At 52.1% G+C, this 20,495-nt stretch overlaps 1 protein-coding gene across 1 annotated transcript in view; it reads left to right on the plus strand.

The window, feature by feature from the left end:
* The window catches only part of Iqgap3 (IQ motif containing GTPase activating protein 3), a 39,165-nt gene continuing 18,670 nt past the window's right edge, over positions 1-20,495 (plus strand). The window contains exons 1-19 of the mRNA XM_015502722.2: positions 1-135; positions 2,201-2,288; positions 4,451-4,607; positions 5,337-5,414; positions 7,047-7,123; positions 7,771-7,838; positions 7,926-8,039; positions 8,259-8,437; positions 8,893-8,971; positions 9,552-9,715; positions 11,011-11,098; positions 12,738-12,901; positions 14,717-14,874; positions 16,422-16,543; positions 16,646-16,809; positions 18,192-18,282; positions 19,268-19,435; positions 19,525-19,664; positions 19,769-19,939. Coding sequence (XP_015358208.2) covers positions 99-135; positions 2,201-2,288; positions 4,451-4,607; positions 5,337-5,414; positions 7,047-7,123; positions 7,771-7,838; positions 7,926-8,039; positions 8,259-8,437; positions 8,893-8,971; positions 9,552-9,715; positions 11,011-11,098; positions 12,738-12,901; positions 14,717-14,874; positions 16,422-16,543; positions 16,646-16,809; positions 18,192-18,282; positions 19,268-19,435; positions 19,525-19,664; positions 19,769-19,939 — 2,307 coding nt within the window. The 5' untranslated portion in view covers positions 1-98. The remainder of the gene's footprint in view (positions 136-2,200; positions 2,289-4,450; positions 4,608-5,336; positions 5,415-7,046; positions 7,124-7,770; positions 7,839-7,925; positions 8,040-8,258; positions 8,438-8,892; positions 8,972-9,551; positions 9,716-11,010; positions 11,099-12,737; positions 12,902-14,716; positions 14,875-16,421; positions 16,544-16,645; positions 16,810-18,191; positions 18,283-19,267; positions 19,436-19,524; positions 19,665-19,768; positions 19,940-20,495) is intronic.

Consider the following 20,495-nt stretch of genomic DNA (forward strand, 5'->3'; position numbering starts at 1 on the left):
CTCCCGCGGCGGACACCGGAAGTGTCCTGTCCCAGGGTGGCGACGGAGAGGGGCGGTGGCCCAGCGGCGGGAGATTCAAACCTGGAAGAAGGAGGAACATGGAGGGGAGAGGAGCGGGCCGGGGCCGGGCGGCCTGTGAGTGCAAAGAGGGTCCGGGAGGGTCCGGGGGGCTGCTGCTGGTGGGGTCGTGGCCATGGCGGGCAGGGTGGCTCGGGGGCTGCGCCGGGCTCGCTGGGCCAGCGGCGGGGGACCTGGCCGGTGCGAAACGCCCCCGGCTGCCGGAGCTTTCTAGAACCTTCTCATCCCCGAACCGTGAGACTGCAGGGAGGGAGAACGCAGTGGCCTAGACGCCCCTGGAAACTCAGCTGTTGCTGATGACCGACGGCCTTGCCCAGCGTCGCCGAGGATCGGGACTCCTGGGGAACCTGGGAAGCCCTTGGGCTTTGAGACAGTGTCCCTCAGGTGCCCGAATGGCCCGAGAGGCTTGTTAGAGTGCAGATTCCCGAGTTCCACCCCGGAGTTCCCGCTCCTTAGATCTGGGTTGGAGCCCGTAGTCAGCGTTTATAAGGAGCACCCCACCCAGGTGGTGGAGGCCGGTGGTCCTGAGCCTCACTTCCAAGACACTGCGCTAGGGACCGAGATGGGTTGGAAGGGTGGGAGGGCAGGTCTCCGTCAGATCGTCTGAATGACAGGCAAAACCTGCTAGCTCTTCCTTCACCCCCTCCTTCTCCATTGGGGGGGGGGGAGAGAGAGAGGGAGAGAGAGAGAGAGAGAGAGAGAGGTGTGCAAAGTCCTTCAGTCCTCAGTTCATAACTCTGAGGTGATGTCACCCACTTACTGTTTTATTTTCCATGCTCAACAGCCAACACTTGTTCCTTGTACACCCCCTCAGAGGAACTGTTGGATTTCCTGTGGTTGGCCAGTGCTTTCAAATCTGTACTTGGAGATGTGTGTGTGTGTGTGTGTTAGCTTTCATAACTGCCAGTTCATAACTGCTACTGTCCTGCCCTCTCCCAAACCATATTGCTGGATATGCAATATGAGGAAATAGGATCAGGAGTGAGAATGACATTAAATGCTGAGTCAAAGGCAGAATCACCAAGCTCTGACTCTCTAGGACCTCTCTGTTTATCCTTCTGGTGGGTGTATTTCGCTTTCTCTCACCCTTTGTGTTTCATTTTTATTGTCTTCTCTAAAGAGAATATAGAGTTGGGGCAGAGGAGGAAGCAGAGAATAAATGGAGGCTGTGGGCTAAGGTCACACAAGAGGACACTATCATTTAAGGCATTCCCACTTCTCAAGTTTAAAGGTCAGAATGTTGTCTGCATTTTCTTTAACTTGAGAGTTATTTTGCTCCTTGGTGACCTATAACAAAAGGATAGCTGAAGTACCTTTATGATTTACAAAAATTCTCTTTGTCCTTCCACTTAATCCCAAGTGAATGGTGTGGTTCCCACTTTTGGACCACCTTTTCCCCTTTCTGTTTGTTTGTTTATTTATTTCTGTAATACTCGGAACTGCATATAAATAAGTAAAATAAAGATATTGTGTCCACCTACAAGTAAAAAAAATTTATATATATATATATATCTATATATATATATATATATATATATAGATATATATATATATTTTATATAGTAGATATATATAGTTTATATATATAAGAGTAGAGTTCTGAGGGCTAGGAACATAGCTCAGCGGTAGAATACTTGCCTAGCATGCATGAGGCCCTGGGTTTGATTCCCCAGTACCATTTAAAAAAAAAAAAAAAAAAGAAGAGTAGAATCCACTAGTGCCCAGGGCCTGGTCAAAAGGAGGTATTGAATGAATGAGTGGCTGTTGAGTGATGAATCCTGGGTGGTTCTGTTAATTGAGACTTTGAGAGAGCACCTGATGAGGATGGCACAGCTCGTCCTCTTGGAGAACTCAGAGGCTAATTAGGAATAAATTATGGAGCAAAATTCTCAGCCAAGGAAGGTTCTAGACAGCCCTGCTTGGGCAAGATGGAGGGAAGGAGGAGGAGGACAGGAATATGGCTACAGAGGCAAAGGAAGAAATGCCTCTGGCATAGGAGGCCCCTGGTAAAGGGTGTCCTAGAAGAGGAATGGGGACGTATCAGGACTCTGAGCAGGGCTGCCTCGGGAAGTCTGTTAAAGCTTCAGTGCTGAGGCCTTCACGGACCTTCTTCCCTCCGCAGATGAACGCCTCACAGCTGAGGAGATGGATAACCAGAGGAGGCAGAACGTGGCCTATCAGTACCTGTGTCGGCTGGAAGAAGCCAAGCGGTGAGTGAGGCCCAGCAAGATGGACTCCTCCTGGTCTCCTTTCCCACTCCCCCACCCCCAGGCACCTGTTCCCAAAGCAAATGCAACAGGACAAAGATCTGTTCTGTGGGAAAGGGCGAGCTAAAATAGCATCTTCTCTCTTGAGGGGGTTATTTTGGTACTAGGGGTTGACTCAGGGGTGCTTTACCATTGATCTACTCTCCCAGCCCTTTTTTATTTTTTATTTTGGGACAGTCTCGCTAAGTTGCCCAGGCTAGACTTGAACTTGCCTTTTGCCTTAATCTCCCAAGTTGCTGGGACCACTTGCGTGGGTCGGCATGTTCTGTTTCTTTAAGGCAAACCCCAAACATTATATCTTTTTATCCTCTTTCACACTTCAATGCATATTTCCAAAACCTGTGGACATTTGCTTACATAACCTCAGTGCCATTATAATACCCAACTAAATTATCTGCAGTCCCTGGAAGATCAATGCCCAGGCCATTTTCAGATTGTCCTGATTGTTGAAAAAGACAACTAGTTTTTTCCCTTCGACTCATTCAAATAAAGTTCTAGAGAAGCTCTCGTATTACACTTACCTCTACAGTCTTCTTTAATCCAGAGCAGCTCACCTCCCCGTTTTCCGTTTTTATGTCATTGACTTATTTAAGAAACTGGATCACTTTTCCTGTAGAACATCCTACATTCTGACTTTATTTGCTTCCTTGTGTCATTCAACTTGTTCCTCTAAACCCCAAATTTCCTATAAATGGATGTTGGTTCTAAAGGCTTGATTAGATTCAGGTTCAACATTTTTTTGACAAGTAGACTTCATGGGTGGTGGTGTGTTTCACTTCACATCTCATAGGAGGAACAGTGTCTGCTTGTCCCACTTTTAGTGATGTTAGTGTGATCTGGGAGCTCAGGTTATAGCCTTTTCTTTATTTCATAAAACTCACCATTAACCTTTCTAATGGCTTCCTCCATGGTTGACTGCCGAAGTCTGGCTGGGCACACAATCACGAGCCACCACACAGCTTGTAGATTCAAACAGCAACTCTTTATTCCCGAACTCACACCAGCCGTCTACAAACACGTTCTGGGGAAATCCACGTTCTCTGCCCAAATCCACCTCCACTGGGCTTCTATCTCCCAAAAAATACTGTCTGAATCCCGTGAGAACTCAAGGGGAACTCAGGCAGCAGGATACGCCCTATTCCCAGCAGGAATAATCTTAAACCTTAAACCTGGAACCTAAACCGGGAACGCCCTAATCCGCCTTGGTCCTTGAGCAAGGTCACCTACATTCAATGTCACTGCAACATGGGGTACGCTGGCAAGGAAATTGTCATACCTACTTGGCTAATGGCTCCCAGCAGTTGACCTACCAGAATCTATTATTTTATTGGAAATGCAAAATAACTGTTTTCTAATTCTGTTATGTCTTCTTCATTAATCAGCCGAAAATCTGCCCAAACAAGACCAAACAAAACTTTCCCTCATCATCTTGGGACTATTTGGTTATTCTACCATCCAATTTATCCAGGAGGAGGAGCAGGATAAACATCTAATTCTTTCCTTTTAACCAACAGTCCTTTTGTGTGTGAGGGTGGGGAGGGAGTACTAGAGATTGAACCCAAAGTGCTGTACCAGTGATCTAAAGCCCCAGTCCTTTTTATTTTTTTATTTTGAGATAGGATGTCATTGAGTTGCTGAAGCTGGCCTTGAATTTATGGTCCTCCTGCCTCAGCCTCCAAAGACTGGGATTACAGGCGTACACCACTGCGCCTGGCCAAAGCTGAGTTATGAGCCACATAACATGAGCTTTCTGCACCAGGTTCCCAGGGAACAATGCAATATGGAGGAAGAAGCAGATTCACCTTGGTTCAGTAGACTGTTACACAGCCAGGCAGACGAGAGCTTATGTTATATAACAAGCAAAGTCTGTTTAAGCCTCACTGAAGATGGGCAGGTGCAGGATCCCTGAGGGAGGATTTTCTGGGGTCAGTGAGGCTGAGGGTTGGCTTGTCCAGGTATTTGGGGCAGCTTGGAAGAAGGTGGGATCAGTCAGGCAATGGGGCAGAAGGGGAAGGGTCGGGGAGGGAGGACAGGTCCTGCAGTTGGTGTAAACTAGCATGGCCCACCAGAGCGGGTGAGAAGGCTCTCTGCTTTCTTGCTCCTAGCTGGATGGAGGCCTGCCTGAAGGAGGAACTTCCTTCCCCGGTGCAGCTGGAGGAGAGCCTCCGTAACGGAGTGTTGCTGGCTAAGCTGGGCCACTGTTTTGCACCCTCTGTGGTTCCCCTGAAGAAGATCTACGACGTGGAGCAGCTGCGGTACCAGGCGAGCACTCTCTACTTTCCTCCTCTCAAGCTACCCCGTCTCCTTGCAGCTGCGAGGGTAGAGTGCCCATAGAATTTATTGTCCAAATCTGGATACTTTAAAGGATGAAAGAGGATGCTATTAATCATTGCACTGGGACAACAGGTATTAATCAGTGTCTCTCTGTCAAGTGGGTGTGGATCATTTTTAGCAGCAAGGACACTTGCTAGGTGTGTTTTAAGATGGCCCTGAAGGGCTTGGGATGGAGCACAGGATGGAGCTCAGAGATAGAGCACTTGGGTGGTATGTGCAAGGTCCTGGTGTTCATTCCCAGCACAGCAAAGTTAAAAAGAAAATGATGACCCCGAGACTAGAACTGCTTGCAGACTCCTCTGCCCACAGGCTACACGCAGTGACTAGTGGGCTTTGCCACCCTGAGTTCTTCCTGGGCATGCACCTCTTCTCCATGCTGTAGCCAGCTTAAACCTCCTCCCAGCTCCAGACTCCCCTTTGCTGGATTGTTAGCCCCACCCCTGTGCCGTCATTTCCAGCTGTCCAAGTGGATCATCCATTCCTGGTGGCTTCTCTGTTGTGTTCCTCTGTCCTGGGAAGATGGGAAATCCACAGGGTGGGGTCCTCCGGCTTTCCCCACCCTTTCCTCTTGACTCTCTAAGCTGTGGTCGGCTCTCTGCCCATAAGGAGCACTGACAACTGTGGAAATAAATTCTTCTCTCTTCCCTTCCCTTTCAGGCAACGGGCTTGCATTTCCGCCACACAGACAACATCAACTTTTGGCTGTTGGCCATTGCCCACGTCGGTCTGCCTTCGGTAACACTGGGCCTCAAGATCATTTCCCATGTTCGGGCTCTGGGTGGGGCTCATTGGCAGGGTGCTTGTCTAGCATGCATGAAGCCCTGGTTCCATCCCCAGCACCGCAAACAAACAAACAAAAATATCGTTGTTCATCTTTACCTTCATCAGTCCTCTCCCCACTGACCCCCAGCTCCATAAGCTTTATCTTCCTGGGCTCTTTAGCCCCCATCTTCATGTATCTTCTGAATGACTCTAAGAGATTAATTCCTTGGGGCTGTGTGTCTTTGAACTGAGTTCCTTAGTCTCTGTTCTACTTCCCTATGGATAAAATGGGGTGAAGGTCTTCTGGCCTGAGTTACAGCTGCCATTCTGCAGTGGGGCCCCTGTATAACACCAGAGATATGCTTATATCAGCCAGCCATCTCTCCATGAGAATTCCAATGGAGTAAGGACATCCTTAGGTGGTGGGCTTCAAGTTGGACTCCTAGGCCTAAGACCCTCGCTGGGTGCCTGCTGCATGTTCTTTATTCTGTGAGTCTCAATTTGTTTCTCAACTTTGAAATGGATAAAGGACCCTGCCCTGTTTTATCTTCTGATGGGATCCCATGCTCGGTACAGATCCTCTTTGTAAAGAACTACAAGGCATGATAGGATTCTCTAAGGTGTGGTTCTTTTCCATTTTGTTTTCCTTCCCTGTAGAAGGGAACTCTAAATGAGGAAACAGTAGTGAAGAAAGATGCCCTTTTTTTTGTTTTGTTTTGTTTTTGACAGGAGGCAGAAGCGATGGAGGGCGTGTGCCTTCAGTGGGACTGACATTAAGTCTCTAGATTTGGTCCTTTATCCTAAGCCTACATGTAGCCAAGATGTATTGAGGTTAGGCCTCATTATAGTCACCAGAGAAGACATGCCTAGGGTGACCCAGTTCTTAAAGGGGCCACCACTGACCAGGGGCCTCTGACTTGGAGACAGGGATGACATATCCTGATGTCTTTGTGCTCCCTGGCAACGCATGCCTCGTTGGGCTCCCCATGGGAACACGGCCAGCCCCCCAGCATATCGCCTTTCTGGTGGGAATCTAAGGTGAGGGACATGAGCATAGGCTTATTGTGGCTATAAGTGACTGGGGCCTATTTTTCCTGGAAGATAGGGTTTGTATCCTATGGCCTTGATAGCATCATCTGGGGTTGAGTTAAACCGGGCACCCTGTGACTGAGTGACTGTGGCTGTCTTGGCTCAGTGTGTCCCCAGTGCCGTTCTTTTATTATTATTTTTTGGTACTGGGGATTAAGCCCAGCTGCATTTAACCACTGAGCCACATCCCCAGTTCTTTTTTATATTTTATTTAGAGGCAGGGTCTCACTGAGTTTCATAGGGCCTCGCTAAGTTGCCGAGGCTGGCTTTGAACTCACGATCCTCTTGCCTCAGCCTTCTGAGCAGCAGAATTCTAGGCATGCGCCACCGTGCCCGGCTGCCTTTCATTTATATTGAACTGCCTAGAAATGACTAAGGAGATTGACGTAGAAGCCTCAGGCATAGGGGACACACGCCTCGGGTTGGAGAGGAAGACCCAGTTGCTCCGCTCCTCTGTACATGCCTGGTGCTGCTCAAAGGCCCTCAGTGGTGATAACTGGCTGGTTTCCCCTCTAGACCTTCTTCCCGGAGACCACAGACATCTATGACAAGAAGAACATGCCCCGGGTGATCTACTGCATTCATGCTCTTAGGTGAGAGATCCCAAATTCTGTCACCCAGGTTCCTCTGGGTAGATGTAACCAACAATTGTCAAGAAACACAATAGGAAGGAGGGAGGGTAGACCACAGCAAGCACCTATCCAGAAAGTTAGACACACCAGGGTAAGTTGAGATTTATGTGACACTTATGTGAGAAAGAGCAGTTACGGTGGATCCTTGTAACTGGGGTATAAAGGAATCAGAATAGGACCCATCCAGAGCGTCACATGCAAGCCACTGAGTGTGAATGGCAAAGGCCGTCATTTAACTAAACCACAGACCGGTTCCTGTGGTCACCATGCCATCTCTTCCTGCCTTCCCCTGTCCTTTGTGCCTCCATTCCTGGGCTCAGCAGGTCTCGGGCTTGCTGAGCCCTTCCTATCCTCCGTCTCCATCCTGTGACCTCCTACTGCAGTGTACCCTTTGCGAAGCCTTCCCAGTCCCCCGGACCTCCCACAGCATCTTGCTGACCTTCTGTAGCACTTGCTTTGGGCTGATGGACGAAATTTCTCCCTGTGGACTGGGGGTGGCTTGAGGGCAGGCGTTGAGTGGCCTTCTGGTCCCCACGGTGTGCCCCACAAACTCACTGTAGGCAGAGCACTGAAGTGAACAGGCCCCAACGCCTTCCGTTCTTCCCCAGTCTCTTCCTCTTCCAGCTGGGATTGGCCCCTCAGATCCATGACCTCTACGGGAAAGTCAAGTTCACAGGTAAGCCAGCTCATTCCCAGACATCACCACCTGGCCAAGGCCTGGGGATGCCTGGCCTGACCAAGGGCACCGGTGGTCTCTTTCCAGCTGAGGAACTCAGCAACATGGCCTCTGAACTGGCCAAATATGGCCTCCAGCTGCCTGCCTTCAGCAAGATCGGGGGCATCCTGGCCAATGAGCTGTCTGTGGATGAGGCTGCAGGTGGGGCCTGGGCTCTGCCTGCTGGGAATCGGCCCAGTGAACGTGGGAGGACTCCAGGCCTCAGTGCCCGGCTCTGTTCTCTGGTGTCCATAGGCGCGGGTGGTCAGTTACCTGGCTTCTGGGGATGAAAAGGGGTGACGTAGAGTGGCCCACAACTGGTTGGGCTCTGGCCCGGCATTTTTCCTGGCCTTCTGACCTTGTTCCCGTGTCTCCGCCCAGTCCACGCAGCTGTCCTTGCCATCAATGAGGCAGTGGAGCGAGGGGTGGTCCAGGACACCCTGGCTGCCCTGCAGAATCCCAGTGCCCTTCTGGGGAATCTTCGAGAGCCTCTGGCAGCCATCTACCAGGAAATGTTGGCCCTGGCCAAGGTGGAGAAGGCTGCCAATGCCAGGAACCACGTAAGGACCACAGGGGAGGGCAGAGCCAAAGTGAGTGGCTTGGGAAGTCTCAAGTGGAACAGGACACCTGGGTCCCGTCTCTAAGTCCCGAAGCTGCTTCTTAGAGAAACTGTAACTAGAGTGATCTTAGAGAAATGGAGAGGAACGTGGGAGAAGGGTGTGAATTCAGAAGAGTCAACTGGAGAAAAGGCTCTGGCGGGATGGTCTCCAGGGAAGCCTGAGAGGCTCTGGAATGGGGGACAGGATGAGATTAGACTGGAGATTCCAAAGGTGGGTCTGCTTTAACTGTGTCAGGGTCAGGTGTTAGACCCCACACTGTCCCCAGAGTCCTTAGGAGTGGACTGACCTTTGGTCTTGGGAAGGTCTACAGAAGAAGAAATCAGTGTAGACAGGGAGGGAGGAGAAGAAGACTCCATTGGTCTTCCTAGGAGTCCCACTCAATGTGGTTTTTGCAGGATGACAGGGAAAACCAGGACATCTATGACTACTATCTTACCCAGGCTGAAATCCAGGGCAACATCAACCATGTCAATGGTAAGAGACAGGCCTGGAGGGGCTGAGGGGTGAGCCTTTGCACTGAAAGGCTGAGGGATGCCTTCTCAGGCCAGGAAGCCCTTTGGCCCCACTTGGGCCAGCTGTTACCTTGGGGAAATCTAGGTCTGAGGAGTGTTGCTCTGCTTTCTAGCCATCAGTGTCCAGAGGAGAAGTGGTCCCTCCAGGGAAGTTTCTGTTTGCTTGAAGGCCCAAGGAGGGAGCAGAGACAAAGGGGCAGAACTTTCAGCTCCTGGTGCAGTGGGGGCAGTTGGACCTGGGGTCCCTTGGAGAAGGGAATGGGGTAAAGATGAAGGTAGAGGAGATCAGGGCAGGAAGGGCAAGATGGGTGGGCATTTTCCAATTAGGGTTAGAATATCCTCAGGGTCCAGGATGGTAAGATGGAAAGGCTGTGAAGACCAAGCTGAAGAATTGGGGCTGGACCAAATGGGCTCTGGAACCCAGGGGGCAAGGGTGGAGGTAATTCTGGGCCTATAGGAAGAAGCGGATTCCCAGGGCTGGGCTGGGCTGGGAGAGATGGGCTGTCTCACACTAATCATCGTGGAGTCTTGGTCTTTATCAGTCCGTGGGGCTCTAGAAGTCATTGATGAAGCCCTGGAAAGACAGAGCCCTGAAGCCTTGCTAGAGGCCCTTCAGGACCCTGCCCTGGCCCTACAAGGGGTGAGAAGAGACTTTGCTGACTGGTACCTGGAACAGCTGAGCTCAGACAGGGAGCAGAAAGCACAGGTAAGGCTCTGTTATCTGACACTCTTTCCTGTGAGGTAGGAGAGGGCTCTTCTCAGTGTCTCCACTGTTAGTTCTTTGTATTCAGCAGGATGTGATCAACTGCTTAGATGGTTCAGTCACTCCAAAGCCTAGTGCATGAGACTAACCAGCTTCTACTCTCTGACAATCCCTCAGACTAACTGGGAGGGACCCAGGAGCCATCTAGTTGGCAGACTCCCCCGTTGGTGAACTGAGACCTCAACTTCGTCTTGTTTTCAGTGCTGTAGACTTTCTCTCTGACACTGTGGACATTTGTGTTGTCTAGGTTGTTGTTTCAAGTTCTTGGTAAGAAAAGTTAACGGTGGGTTAATTGCCTGGGTGTCATAGTGCACACCTGTAATCCCAGCTACTTGAGAGACTGAGGCAGGAGGATCACAAGTTCCAGATCATTCTCAAAAACTTAGCAAGACTGTCTCAAAATAAAATAAAAAGGAGGGCTGGGGTTGTGGCTCAGAGGCACAGAGCTTGCCTAGCATGTGTGAGGCACTGGGTTCAATCCTCAGCACCACATATAAATAGATGAATAAAGATCTAAAAAATATCTTAAAAATATAAAGGACTGGGTGTCAGATGCAGTGATACCCATAATCCCAATGATTCGGGAAGCTGAGGCAGGAGAATTGCAAGTTTGAGGCCACCCTGAGTAACTTTGTGAGACCCTGTCTCAAAATTTTAAAAATGGCTGGGGATATGACTCAGTGTTAAAGTACCCAGGGGTTCAATCCCCAGTAATGCAAAAGTTAAAAAAAAAAGGACTTGAACCATGGAGGACACTTGTAATCCAAGCAACTCCAGAAGCTGAGGCAGGAGGATCACAAGTCCAAGGCCAACCTAGGCAACTTAGGGAAACCTTGTCTCAAAAACAAACAAAAAAATTTTTAAGAGATGGGGGTATAACTGAGAGGCAGAACGCACCTAGGTTCAATCCCCAATGTCAAAAAAAAAATTAATAATAATAAGATAAATAAATAGAAAGGGCTGGGAATGTAGCTTAGTGGTAGAGCACTTGCCTAGCATGTGTGAGGTCCCGGGATCAATTTTCAGTACCAGAAAAAAAAAAAAAAAAAAAAAATATATATATATATATATATATATGGGTTAATAGGATGGGTTGAACAGGTTATTTTGCCTAAAGGCGAGAGAGGTAGGACTGGGGGAGGGTGGGTTGGTGGACCTGGGAGCTCTTGCTGGCCACTCCTGAAGCATGTCCCTGGTCCTGGAGACTTTTCTTTTACTGGATCTCTTCCCTCTTTCAGGAGCTGGGCCTGGTGGAGCTTCTGGAAAAAGAGGAAGTTCAGGCTGCTGTGGCTGCAGCCAACACCAAGGGTGATCAGGAGCAAGCCAGTAAGTCCTCCCCAGGCTGAGGCCCAGACTGGGTGGCTCCCAACCCCTTAGAAGAGCATCCCATCCCTTCCTGGGTTCTGTATTGAGCAAGGCTCACGACTGCCCAGTGTCCCAGCCCAGCAAGGGACTTTCCCCCTCACATACTCTGCTCCCATTTCTGGCTGGCTGGAGGGACACTACAGATAAGTTAATCAGGGCCTTAGAGATAGTGCCTTGTCAGTACTGCACTGGCCTGGACTCCTGGGCATGCAGTTTCCATCCGGGCAGTTCACCTATAATTTTGACAAGTGTCAACCTGCTTGAATTTCTTTGGCTTATGAAATGTAGTGATTTCCCAGGTGAGAGAAGAAACTCATATTCTAGCTCAGTTTCCTTTAAGAATATTACTTACAAATACAATTCCTTATTCAAAGAATGTGAGTGAGTCATGATTTCCCTCCAAGAGGTCAGTCTGTCTAGCCAGAGTGAAGACAGGGATGCTCAGGCCGGCTACCGTGGCCTGCAGACACTAGATCGGTCACGATTGCCTGACTCGGTCTGACTTGCTGTCAGGTTCTGAGATTGCTTGGTAGCCACTTACCTATGCCTAGCAGCTTTCGAACGCCAGCTCACAGTAGCTCCCAGGTCACTCCTGGCTAGCTGCTTGCCTTATCTGCGTGGCTGGAACATTCCCGCTGGCTGTTGCCAGAGGAATCTCAGCACAGATCAGATCTCCTCTCCCTTGTTGGACATCTTCAGATCTTCATGGGTTCTTTCATTATTTATCCTCCACTTTGGTCCTATCTCCTTGGCCTGGCAGATAAGACCTTTCCAGAATTCTTCCCCACCTCTTCTGTCCGCATTCCATCCCGCTCTGCTGAGCCAAGGACCTGCTCCTGATGCCCCAGCCTTTCCCGGCACTAGGCTCTGGTCCTCTGGATTGCATCTCTCCCACATTTTCACCTGTCAGGAGCAGATGGAGACACCTCTAGAGCTGTCTCAAAGACATGGTTTTCCTCCGTGAGGCCTCGCTGCTCCCTCCCAGCCAGAATCCCTCCCCCACTGCTGCCGGATAGCCTTTTCTGGGGGTGGGGGGGTACTTCTCACCTGGCCTTGACAGCAGTGCTCCACGGGTATTTTTGTAGCCGTATTTCTCCCCAGTAGGCTGTGTGCTCCTTGATGCCAGGGTCCACATCTGCCCAGAGTTTGTAAACTCAAACTACTCAAATGCACCATGGCCCCTTTCGAGTTTATTCCCGCCTGTTGGAGCTGGTTCCATATTCCTCTGCGCTGTCACCAAGGTTTGGTCCCTGGAGCCCCTTGACTAAGCTTCTCTTAGTTACGCTTCGTAGCCACCTGTCAATCTTGTGCTCACTACCTTAGGAGCTCACCTCTGCCTTGACAGCCGCTCCTGTTCTTGCTGAGCTACTCTACTTCCAGGCCTGACAAATCGCTTCTTCAGGAGCCTCTTCTTAAAGCAACTCAGCCCCTTTTCCTCCTGAACATTTAGAAACACGTTTTGAGCCTGAAGAATGAATGGCTTTCTAGAGCGGTTACAAGGCCATTAGCCCTCGGAGGTCCCCCGCAGAGCCCAGTTAACCAGGAGAACCCGGGCAGGGAACGCTGAGCCTGGGCATCCTCTTGCTTTCCTCCCCTGCAGTGCTCCAGGCTGTGAGGCGGGTCAACAAAGCCATCCAGAGGGGAGTGGCTACTGACACCGTGCGGGAGCTGTTGTGCCCCGAAGCCCAGCTGCCTCCAGTGTATCCCTTTGCCGCCACTGTGTACCAGCAGGAGCTGGCAGTGCTCCAGCAACAGCAGCAGGGGGTAAGCCCCAGAAGGGCAGGGCCAGGGGCTGCAGGCAGAGGGACCAGGGCAGTCCATTCTCCGAGATGCTGGCACGAGATAGGCCAGGGAAAGTGCTGTCACTTTTGCTTTCCTGAGCATTACCCAGCCAACGCCCCTGAGCAAACCCTGCTCCGCACTCACTTAGTCCTTAAGGGGACCCCACTGGGTAAGGAGGAGTATTTCCATTTTAGAGGTAAGGAAACCGAAATGCAAAGTAACTTGTGCAACTAGCAATGCTGGGAGTGAATGTGAGCCGGAATGTGCTGGAAGCACATGCTCTGAACAACTCCACCGTCCACCTCAGTCCAGTCCGTCCAGCTTCTCTGACAGTGAGATGATGGGACCTCGCTCAGGGACTCCCTGTCTGTGGGGGAGTTACAATACCCCTGTGGGTCCAGACAGAAACAGGAAGGGAGAGCAGACGACGTAGCTGCAAGAAGGCTTCAGAGCAGGGGGTGAGGCAGCAGAGCCTGGGCCCTGGGAAGGCTTCTGGAGACAGGAGAATCGTCCACCCACAGCAGGCATTTGCAGGGCGGCTACCTCAGGCACAAGCTGCGCCTTCAGGAGGAACAGTCGCCACCTGCGAATCCCTTAGAACAAGGAAATGCGAAATGAGTACCAAGAGGTAAACTAGAGCGAGCGAGGTTAGGGACTTAAGAGGCCCCAGTTTACGTCTGGCTCTGCTAGTCCTTAGCTGTGTGACATTGGGCAAGTCATTTACCCTCTCCATCCGTCACTGTTTTGTGAATAAAAAGGGAACAATAAGCCAAGCATGGCATCTCATGCCTGTAATCCCAGCAGCTCAGGAGGCCGAGGCAGGAGGATCGTGAGTGAGTTCAAAGCCAGCCTCAACAACTTAGTGAGACCCTAGGCAACTCAGTGAGACCCTGTCTCTAAAAAATGTATACATATATATAAAAGGGCGGGGGATGTGACTCTGTGGGTAAGCGCCCTCTGGGTTCAATCCTTAGCACTTGCCTAGCATGCATGAGGCATCAGGTTTGATCCTCAGCACCACTTAGAAATAAACAAATAAAGGCATTGTGTCCATCTACAACTACCAGAAATAATAATAATAATAAAAAAGGCAGGGGGCAGCAATCATATATCTACTCATTGGATTGTCATAAGGATTCAGTGAGTTAACAGGTGCTTAGAGAGAGGGCCTGGTAAGGAGGTTCTGGCCATCTTTACTATTTGTTGTTATTTGCACTGTTCTATTAATAGAAAGCAGGAAGGGTGCTCAGATAGAATAGCATCAGCAAATATTTGAAGAGGAGGCGGATGAGAACTGGGCAGAGAAATGGGTCCAGGGCCTTGCCATGCACAGCACAGGGTGGAGGTGCCCCTCTGCCCCCATCTCTGGCCTAGTGCAGTTCTCTTTTCCCCTGGTACTGGGGATGAAGACCAGGGCCTTGCTCTGCTATCAGCCCAGAGCAGGACTGACGTGAAGTGAAGACTAGAAGGTCGCTGGCGAGGCCACTGCTCAGGTCTGCGCTCTGGAATCGGCAGTTGGGTCAACAGACATTATTGGCCACGGGCTTGGCTGTGAGATGGGACTCGTCATGATACTCGCCTCATTGGCTCGTTATGAAAATTAAATGGTGCTAGGTGTGAAGTGCTTCTAGCTGCCCAGAGTAAGCATCCCCAGGTTTTTAGTACGATTGTTGTCAGTGGGTGAATCCAGACCCCAGGCTTTGAGCATAGTCTAGGGGATGGTAGGACCCTGGGCAGGCCAGCAGGATTCCTCAGGGGCCCGGCTCCCCCTGGGAACCACCCTCCCTCCCGTTGCAGGAGCTCTGCCAGGAGGAGCTCTTCGTGGCTGTGGAGATGCTGTCGGCTGTGGTCCTGATCAACAGGGCCCTGGAGGCCAGGGATGCCTGTGGCTTCTGGAGCAGTCTGGCGGATCCTGCCACCGGCCTGGCGGAGGTGGAAGGAGAAAATGCTCAGCGGTGAGAAAGGTTCTGCCACTTGTGGGGGCCGGGGATGGAGGGAATACGGATGAGACTAAGACTTGTGCTGGAGATCAGCCTTTAGCGGGTGCTCCACCCTGGGCCCAGGCGCCTCTGGGTCTGTTCACAGCTCTGGGCCTGTTCTCCTGTGTGGATGAGTTCGGTCGCTCCCCTTGTCTCCACTGATGGATTCTTTCACAGCAAATGTTTGAGTAGCTTCCCACAGGCCAGGTACTATTCTAGGTGCCGCTCTCCTCAGACCTCCGTGAGATAACAGGAGAAGGGTGATTACCAGAGTGGAAGCCAGGGAAGCCGAGGGCGGGCGCACGGGAGGGGTGGGCTTCCTGTTCCCACTGTGCGATTTCAGATGACCTTCTGCATGGGGGGTCATCCAAGAGGGACCTAAAGGGCCTAATGAGGCAGAGGCCTAAAAAGAAATATTCTGGGTGCATTCAGAGGACACCAGGAAGGACTGGGCTGTTAGCTCAACGGCCAAGCGGGTGCTTAGCATGCGCAAGGTCCTGGTTTGATCCCATCCCTGGGACCACAAAAAGTGAAAACAGAACACGAGGAAGCCCGGGTAGCAGGGTGACCTGAGGCAGGGAGAGGAGTGGGAGGTGAAGACGGGGTAGCAGAGGCCAGACCAAGTGAGCAAGGAGGGAGACAGCTTGACCTACTTTAGCAGGGTCGTTCTGGCTGCTGGGCTGAGAATCGATCGCAGGGATGCGAGAGGCGAGGCAGGAAGACCTGGTAGGAGCTATCAGAGTAATCCAGACACTAGTGATGGGCTGTGGCCGAGGGCAGCAGCAGTGAGGGTGGAGAGAAGCGTCAGCTTGTGGCTGTTTTGAAAGCAGAAGTGGCAGGGTTGGGTGGTGGAGTGATGTGGGATGTGACAGGGAGTGGAGTCAGGTATGGCTCCAGGGTTTTGGGCAAGAAGGAGACCTTGGGACACAGTTTAATGGGGAATCAGGAGTCCAGATGTGAGCTGAGGGGTGTCCGTGCGTTTTTGTTGTTTGGTACCAGGGATTGAACCCGAGGTGCTTAACCACTGAGCCGCAGCCCCAGCCCTATTTTGTATTGTATTTAGAGACAGGGTCTCGCCGAGTTGCTTAGGGCCTTGCTAAATGTCTGAAGCTGCTTCAAATTCCCATCCTCCTGCCCCAGCCTCCCAGGGCACTGGGATTACAGGCATGCGCCACCATGCCTGGCCCAGGTGCTCCTTGTACACTCGTGTGGAGGTTCTGAAGAGGCTGCTGGATATCTGGCAGCCGGAGGTGTGCCTTTGGGAGTCATTAGCATTTAAGTCCTGAGGTTAGGGGTGAGAATTCAGGGAGAAGAGTTCTACAGACAAAAAATCAGGATGCACCTGTTTAGAGGTCAGGAGAAACCTGCAGAGAAGCCTTAGAAAGAACTGCCTGGGGTGGGGGTGAGGGTGGGGGTGAGCCCAGGGAGTGTGCTGTCCCACGAGAGGAACTGGCTCGAACATTTCCTGACTCTGGCTGACAGTGTACACACCACTTATCTTGCTCCCTTCTCCCTGATGCCAGGTACTTTGATGCCTTGATGAAGCTGCGACAGGGGCGTGGAGTAGATGGAACCTTCCTGAGCTGGAATGACCTGCAGGCCACCGTGAGCCAGGTCAACGCCCAGGTCCAAGAAGAGACCGATCGTGAGTATACTGCAGGCTAGGGGGAAGGCGGTCTCACTAAGGCAATCCCTTCCCTCGGCCACAGTTCTGGGGCCTCTGCCCATCTAGGTCTCTCTTTCTCAGAGGTCCTTGCGGTCAGTCTTATCAATGAGGCTCTGGACCAGGGCAGCTCTGAGAAGACCCTGTCGGCCCTGCTGCTTCCTGCAGCTGGCCTGGAAGATGTCAGCCTTCCTGTTGCTCCTCGGTATCATCTCCTCCTTGTGGCAGCCAAGAGGCAGAAGGCCCAGGTGAGGTTAGGGCTGGCCGGGTGGGTCACCAGAGCAGGAGGGACAGCCCTGTGGGTATAGCTGTGCCCAGCATGCACCCAGGCAGAGCTCCATCCTGATGGCCACACTCCAAGGTGCGGGGCACAGGCAGGATTCGGATCTCACGGGGGAAGCATGGCTCCAATTGCCAGGGCACTGGACAGCTGGGAAGAGCACAGGCCTGGGACTCAGAGAAGCTGGGCTGAATTCCCTACCCCGATGCCTGCTGGCCACTTGTCCTTGACAAAACCCTTAAAGTCTCTGAACTTTATTTATTCACCTGTAAAATACTACACACCTCGCTCCTACAGATCTCCCAGAATGTGGGTGAAAATCAAGAGAGTTGACAAACGGTGCCCTGAGTATGTGGCAGTAGAGAGAGTGGCTGAGAACTAGGGCTCCTGGGCCAGATTATTTGAGTTTGCGTCGCACAGTCTGATCCTGCAGTGTTACTTAACCTCCCTTTGCCTGTTTCCTTGTCTACAGACTTGACATAATGAGCTCATCTCACAGTTATAGGGCTTAAGTGAGGTGCCAAGCATCATTTTGTGCCAAGCATTGTTTTATGTTCCTTATAAACATTAATTCATAAAAGTACTTTAGCAAGCCAGGCGCAGTAGCGCACACCTGTAATCCCAGCAGCTCAGGAGGCCGAGGCAGGAGGATCAGAGTTCAAAGCCAGCCTCAGCAACAGTGAAGCGATGTTGTGAGCCACAGCCGTTGAGAGCCACAGCCGAGTCGGGATGGCGCCTGGCATGTTGCCGGAAGGAGTGGTTGAGAGGTGACACCAGCGAGCCATTAAGATGATGATAATTAAGTTAAGCTGTGTATAATTGCTGTGACTGGATGATGCTGGATTTGAAACAGGCTGTGTATTCAGTTGTATATAGACCCTACTTTTGAGTTCTCAGGGAGCCCCATTGAAGGCAGGGAGTGCAAGTGGAGTTCCGGCTCGCTGGCAGGAAGCTAAGCCACTAGGATTAGATTAGGCAGGAGGATCGTGAGTTCAAAGCCAGCCTCAGCAGTTTAGCAAGGCTGAAAGCAACCTAGCAAGACCCTGCCTCAAAATAAAAAACAGAAAGGGCTGGGGGTGTTGCTCAGTGGTTAAGCACCCCCAGATTCAGTCCCTAGTATCACACACACAAAAAAAAAAGAAAAGAAAAAAAGCCTTCTGTGCCTGGGTGCCTGGTGGCAGTCCCAGAGGGCCACAAGGCCATGCCTGCGCAGGAAAGAAGGGAATAAAGTTTGCCATCCCTGGCTCCTGGTGTCTGCCTGCAATTCGGTTCTCCCTGGCTGCTTAGCCTGGGAACCTGGAGAGGTCAGCCTAGGGTCTTATCTTTTTTCTGTCTCTCTCAATTTTCCAGGTGACAGGTGATCCTGGAGCTGTGCTGTGGCTGGAGGAGATCCGCCAGGGAGTGGTCAGAGCCAACCAGGACACAAGCACAGCTCAGAGAAGTAAACGGGCTAAGCAGGGGCACTGGGAGGGCAGGGGAGGACACAGGGACTCAGCAGCATCCCAGATAAGCAGCCACCCAGCACCCCCACACCCCACCCCGCCTCTCCCTCCAGCCTCTGAGAGGAGGCAGAACAGGAGGCTTGCTGCCTGCACCACAGGGTGGATTTCCTGGCAAGCAGCGGGGCAGGAAATTCTTAGGAATGGACAGCCTAGCCCACCACTGCTTCCTGCTTTGCCCTCCTGTGGGCGCTTTCCCTGCAACATGAGCCTATGAGATCATGGGGTGGCCCAAAATCCACCCCATTTCTGCTAGTCGGTTGAGTTTGCTTCCAACAATGAGTTCTGGCTTGTCTAAAGAATGTTGAGTCCTGGGGAGGAGAAAGAAAGGTTGGCCAGAGTTGGAGGGGAACTGGCAGGATGGGTGCAGGCAGACCCTGGTGTGCTGGGGGGTACTCAGGGGGCCCGTTTTCAGGGTCTGTGGGGCCTGGAGGGCAGGTGCACATTAGCCCTTCCCACTTCTGTACTCTCTTCTTCTAAGAAACTCTCCCAGAATTCCTTGCCCATATCCTGCCTTTGACCTTGGAATGAGCCAATTTTGCTTCCCCTGAGCGCCTGCCTGCCTGGCCCACCTGCTTCCTCAGGAGCCTCCCGCACGGCCAGCTCCTCCTTCAAGCACAGCACCCGCTGCTGCTCCTCATGACTGTCCATCCTGGGATGTTCCCCATCTCCATCAGATAGGGTGACCTCGTGGCCTTCTATTTTTTTTTTTTTTAATTTTTTTTAGTTATAGATGGACCTTTATTTTGTATTTATGTGGTGCTGAGGATCGAACCCAGTGCCTCACACCTGCCAGGCAAGCGCTCCACCACTGAGCCCCAGCCCCAGCCCTGTCCTTCTCTTTTGAGTCCTGCCCCACTGGGTAGGACAGGGCCTGTGGGAGGGACTTGGAGGGCAGGACTGACTGCTCTCTCCTGTGCCTGTCAGTGGCCCTCGGTGTGGCTGCCATCAACCAGGCCATCAAGGAGGGCAAGGCGGCCCAGACAGAGCGGGTGTTGCGGAACCCTGCCGTGGCCCTCCGAGGAGTGGTTCCTGACTGTGCCGATGGCTACCAGCGGGCCCTGGAGGTTGCCGTGGCCAAGAAGAGGCATGCAGGTAATGGCCCCACTGGCCATCGCTTCTCTGCCTACCCCGGCCAACTCGTGCCTTCTCAAACCTTGTCTGCTTACTTGGCTCCTGCTCAGGGGACACAGCTTTCTGGGTTCAACATGACATGAGGGATGGCACCGCCTACTACTTCCACCTGAAGACCTTCCAGGGGACCTGGGAGAAACCCCTCAACGGCCACCTCCACACCTCCCACCTGAGTCGTGAAGAGATCCAGGTGGGCAGGGACCCTTCCAGGGCAAGGGGTCACGGATGGTGTTATCCTAAAGGAGAGGCTCCTACCCGTCAGAGGACCGTAGGCTTTCTCTCCTGCCTCCACAGTCGGCCATCACCAAAGTCACTGCTGCCCATGACCGCCAGCAGCTCTGGAAGGCCAACGTCGGCTTCATCGTCCAGCTGCAGGCCCGCCTCCGTGGCTTCCTGGTCCGCCAGAAGTTTGCTGAGCGTGCACACTTTCTGAGGACCTGGGTCCCAGCCGTCATCAAGATCCAGGTGATCTCCGGCTTTCTAAGTGGCCCGGGCCCAGGCTGACCTGAGCTGTAGGGTGTTCGCTCCCCTTCCTCCTGACCGCGGGGATTGGGAGGATCCTGGGCCTGTAGACGGTGGCAGTGGAGCACGGAGCCTGGAAGGGACAACTAAAGTTGGAAGCCAGCCCTGCCCCTGTTAACTGTGTGACCTTGAAAGTTACTCTCTCTGCCTGTTTGCTCCCAGAAAAATAAGAGATGATGGTAAGGTTGTTACAGGGTTCAGTGAGTGACGTTCAGTGTTTATAAGCAGTGCCTGCAAGCAGGCAGGAACATGAGGTGACCTGGTTAGTGGCCTCCTCGTCACTGTCCAGAGAACGGAAGGGGTGCTTTTTAGCCTCCCCAAAGGAAGAGTGAGGTAAGATTTAGTCAGACACCAGGGGGATGTCCTCACGAGAAAAGGGGGTGTGAGGAGGTGAGAGGGCTGGACTGTGCCTGGGGACAGGGGAGCCTTCCGCCTTTCCTCTGCTCCAGCCAGCCCTTCGGGTTCGTCCACCCTCTGGTGGTCCAGTGTGGCCTCTGAG

Source organism: Marmota marmota, unplaced genomic scaffold, assembly GCF_001458135.2.
Source record: "Marmota marmota marmota unplaced genomic scaffold, marMar, whole genome shotgun sequence".
Taxonomy (NCBI): Eukaryota; Metazoa; Chordata; class Mammalia; order Rodentia; family Sciuridae; genus Marmota; species Marmota marmota.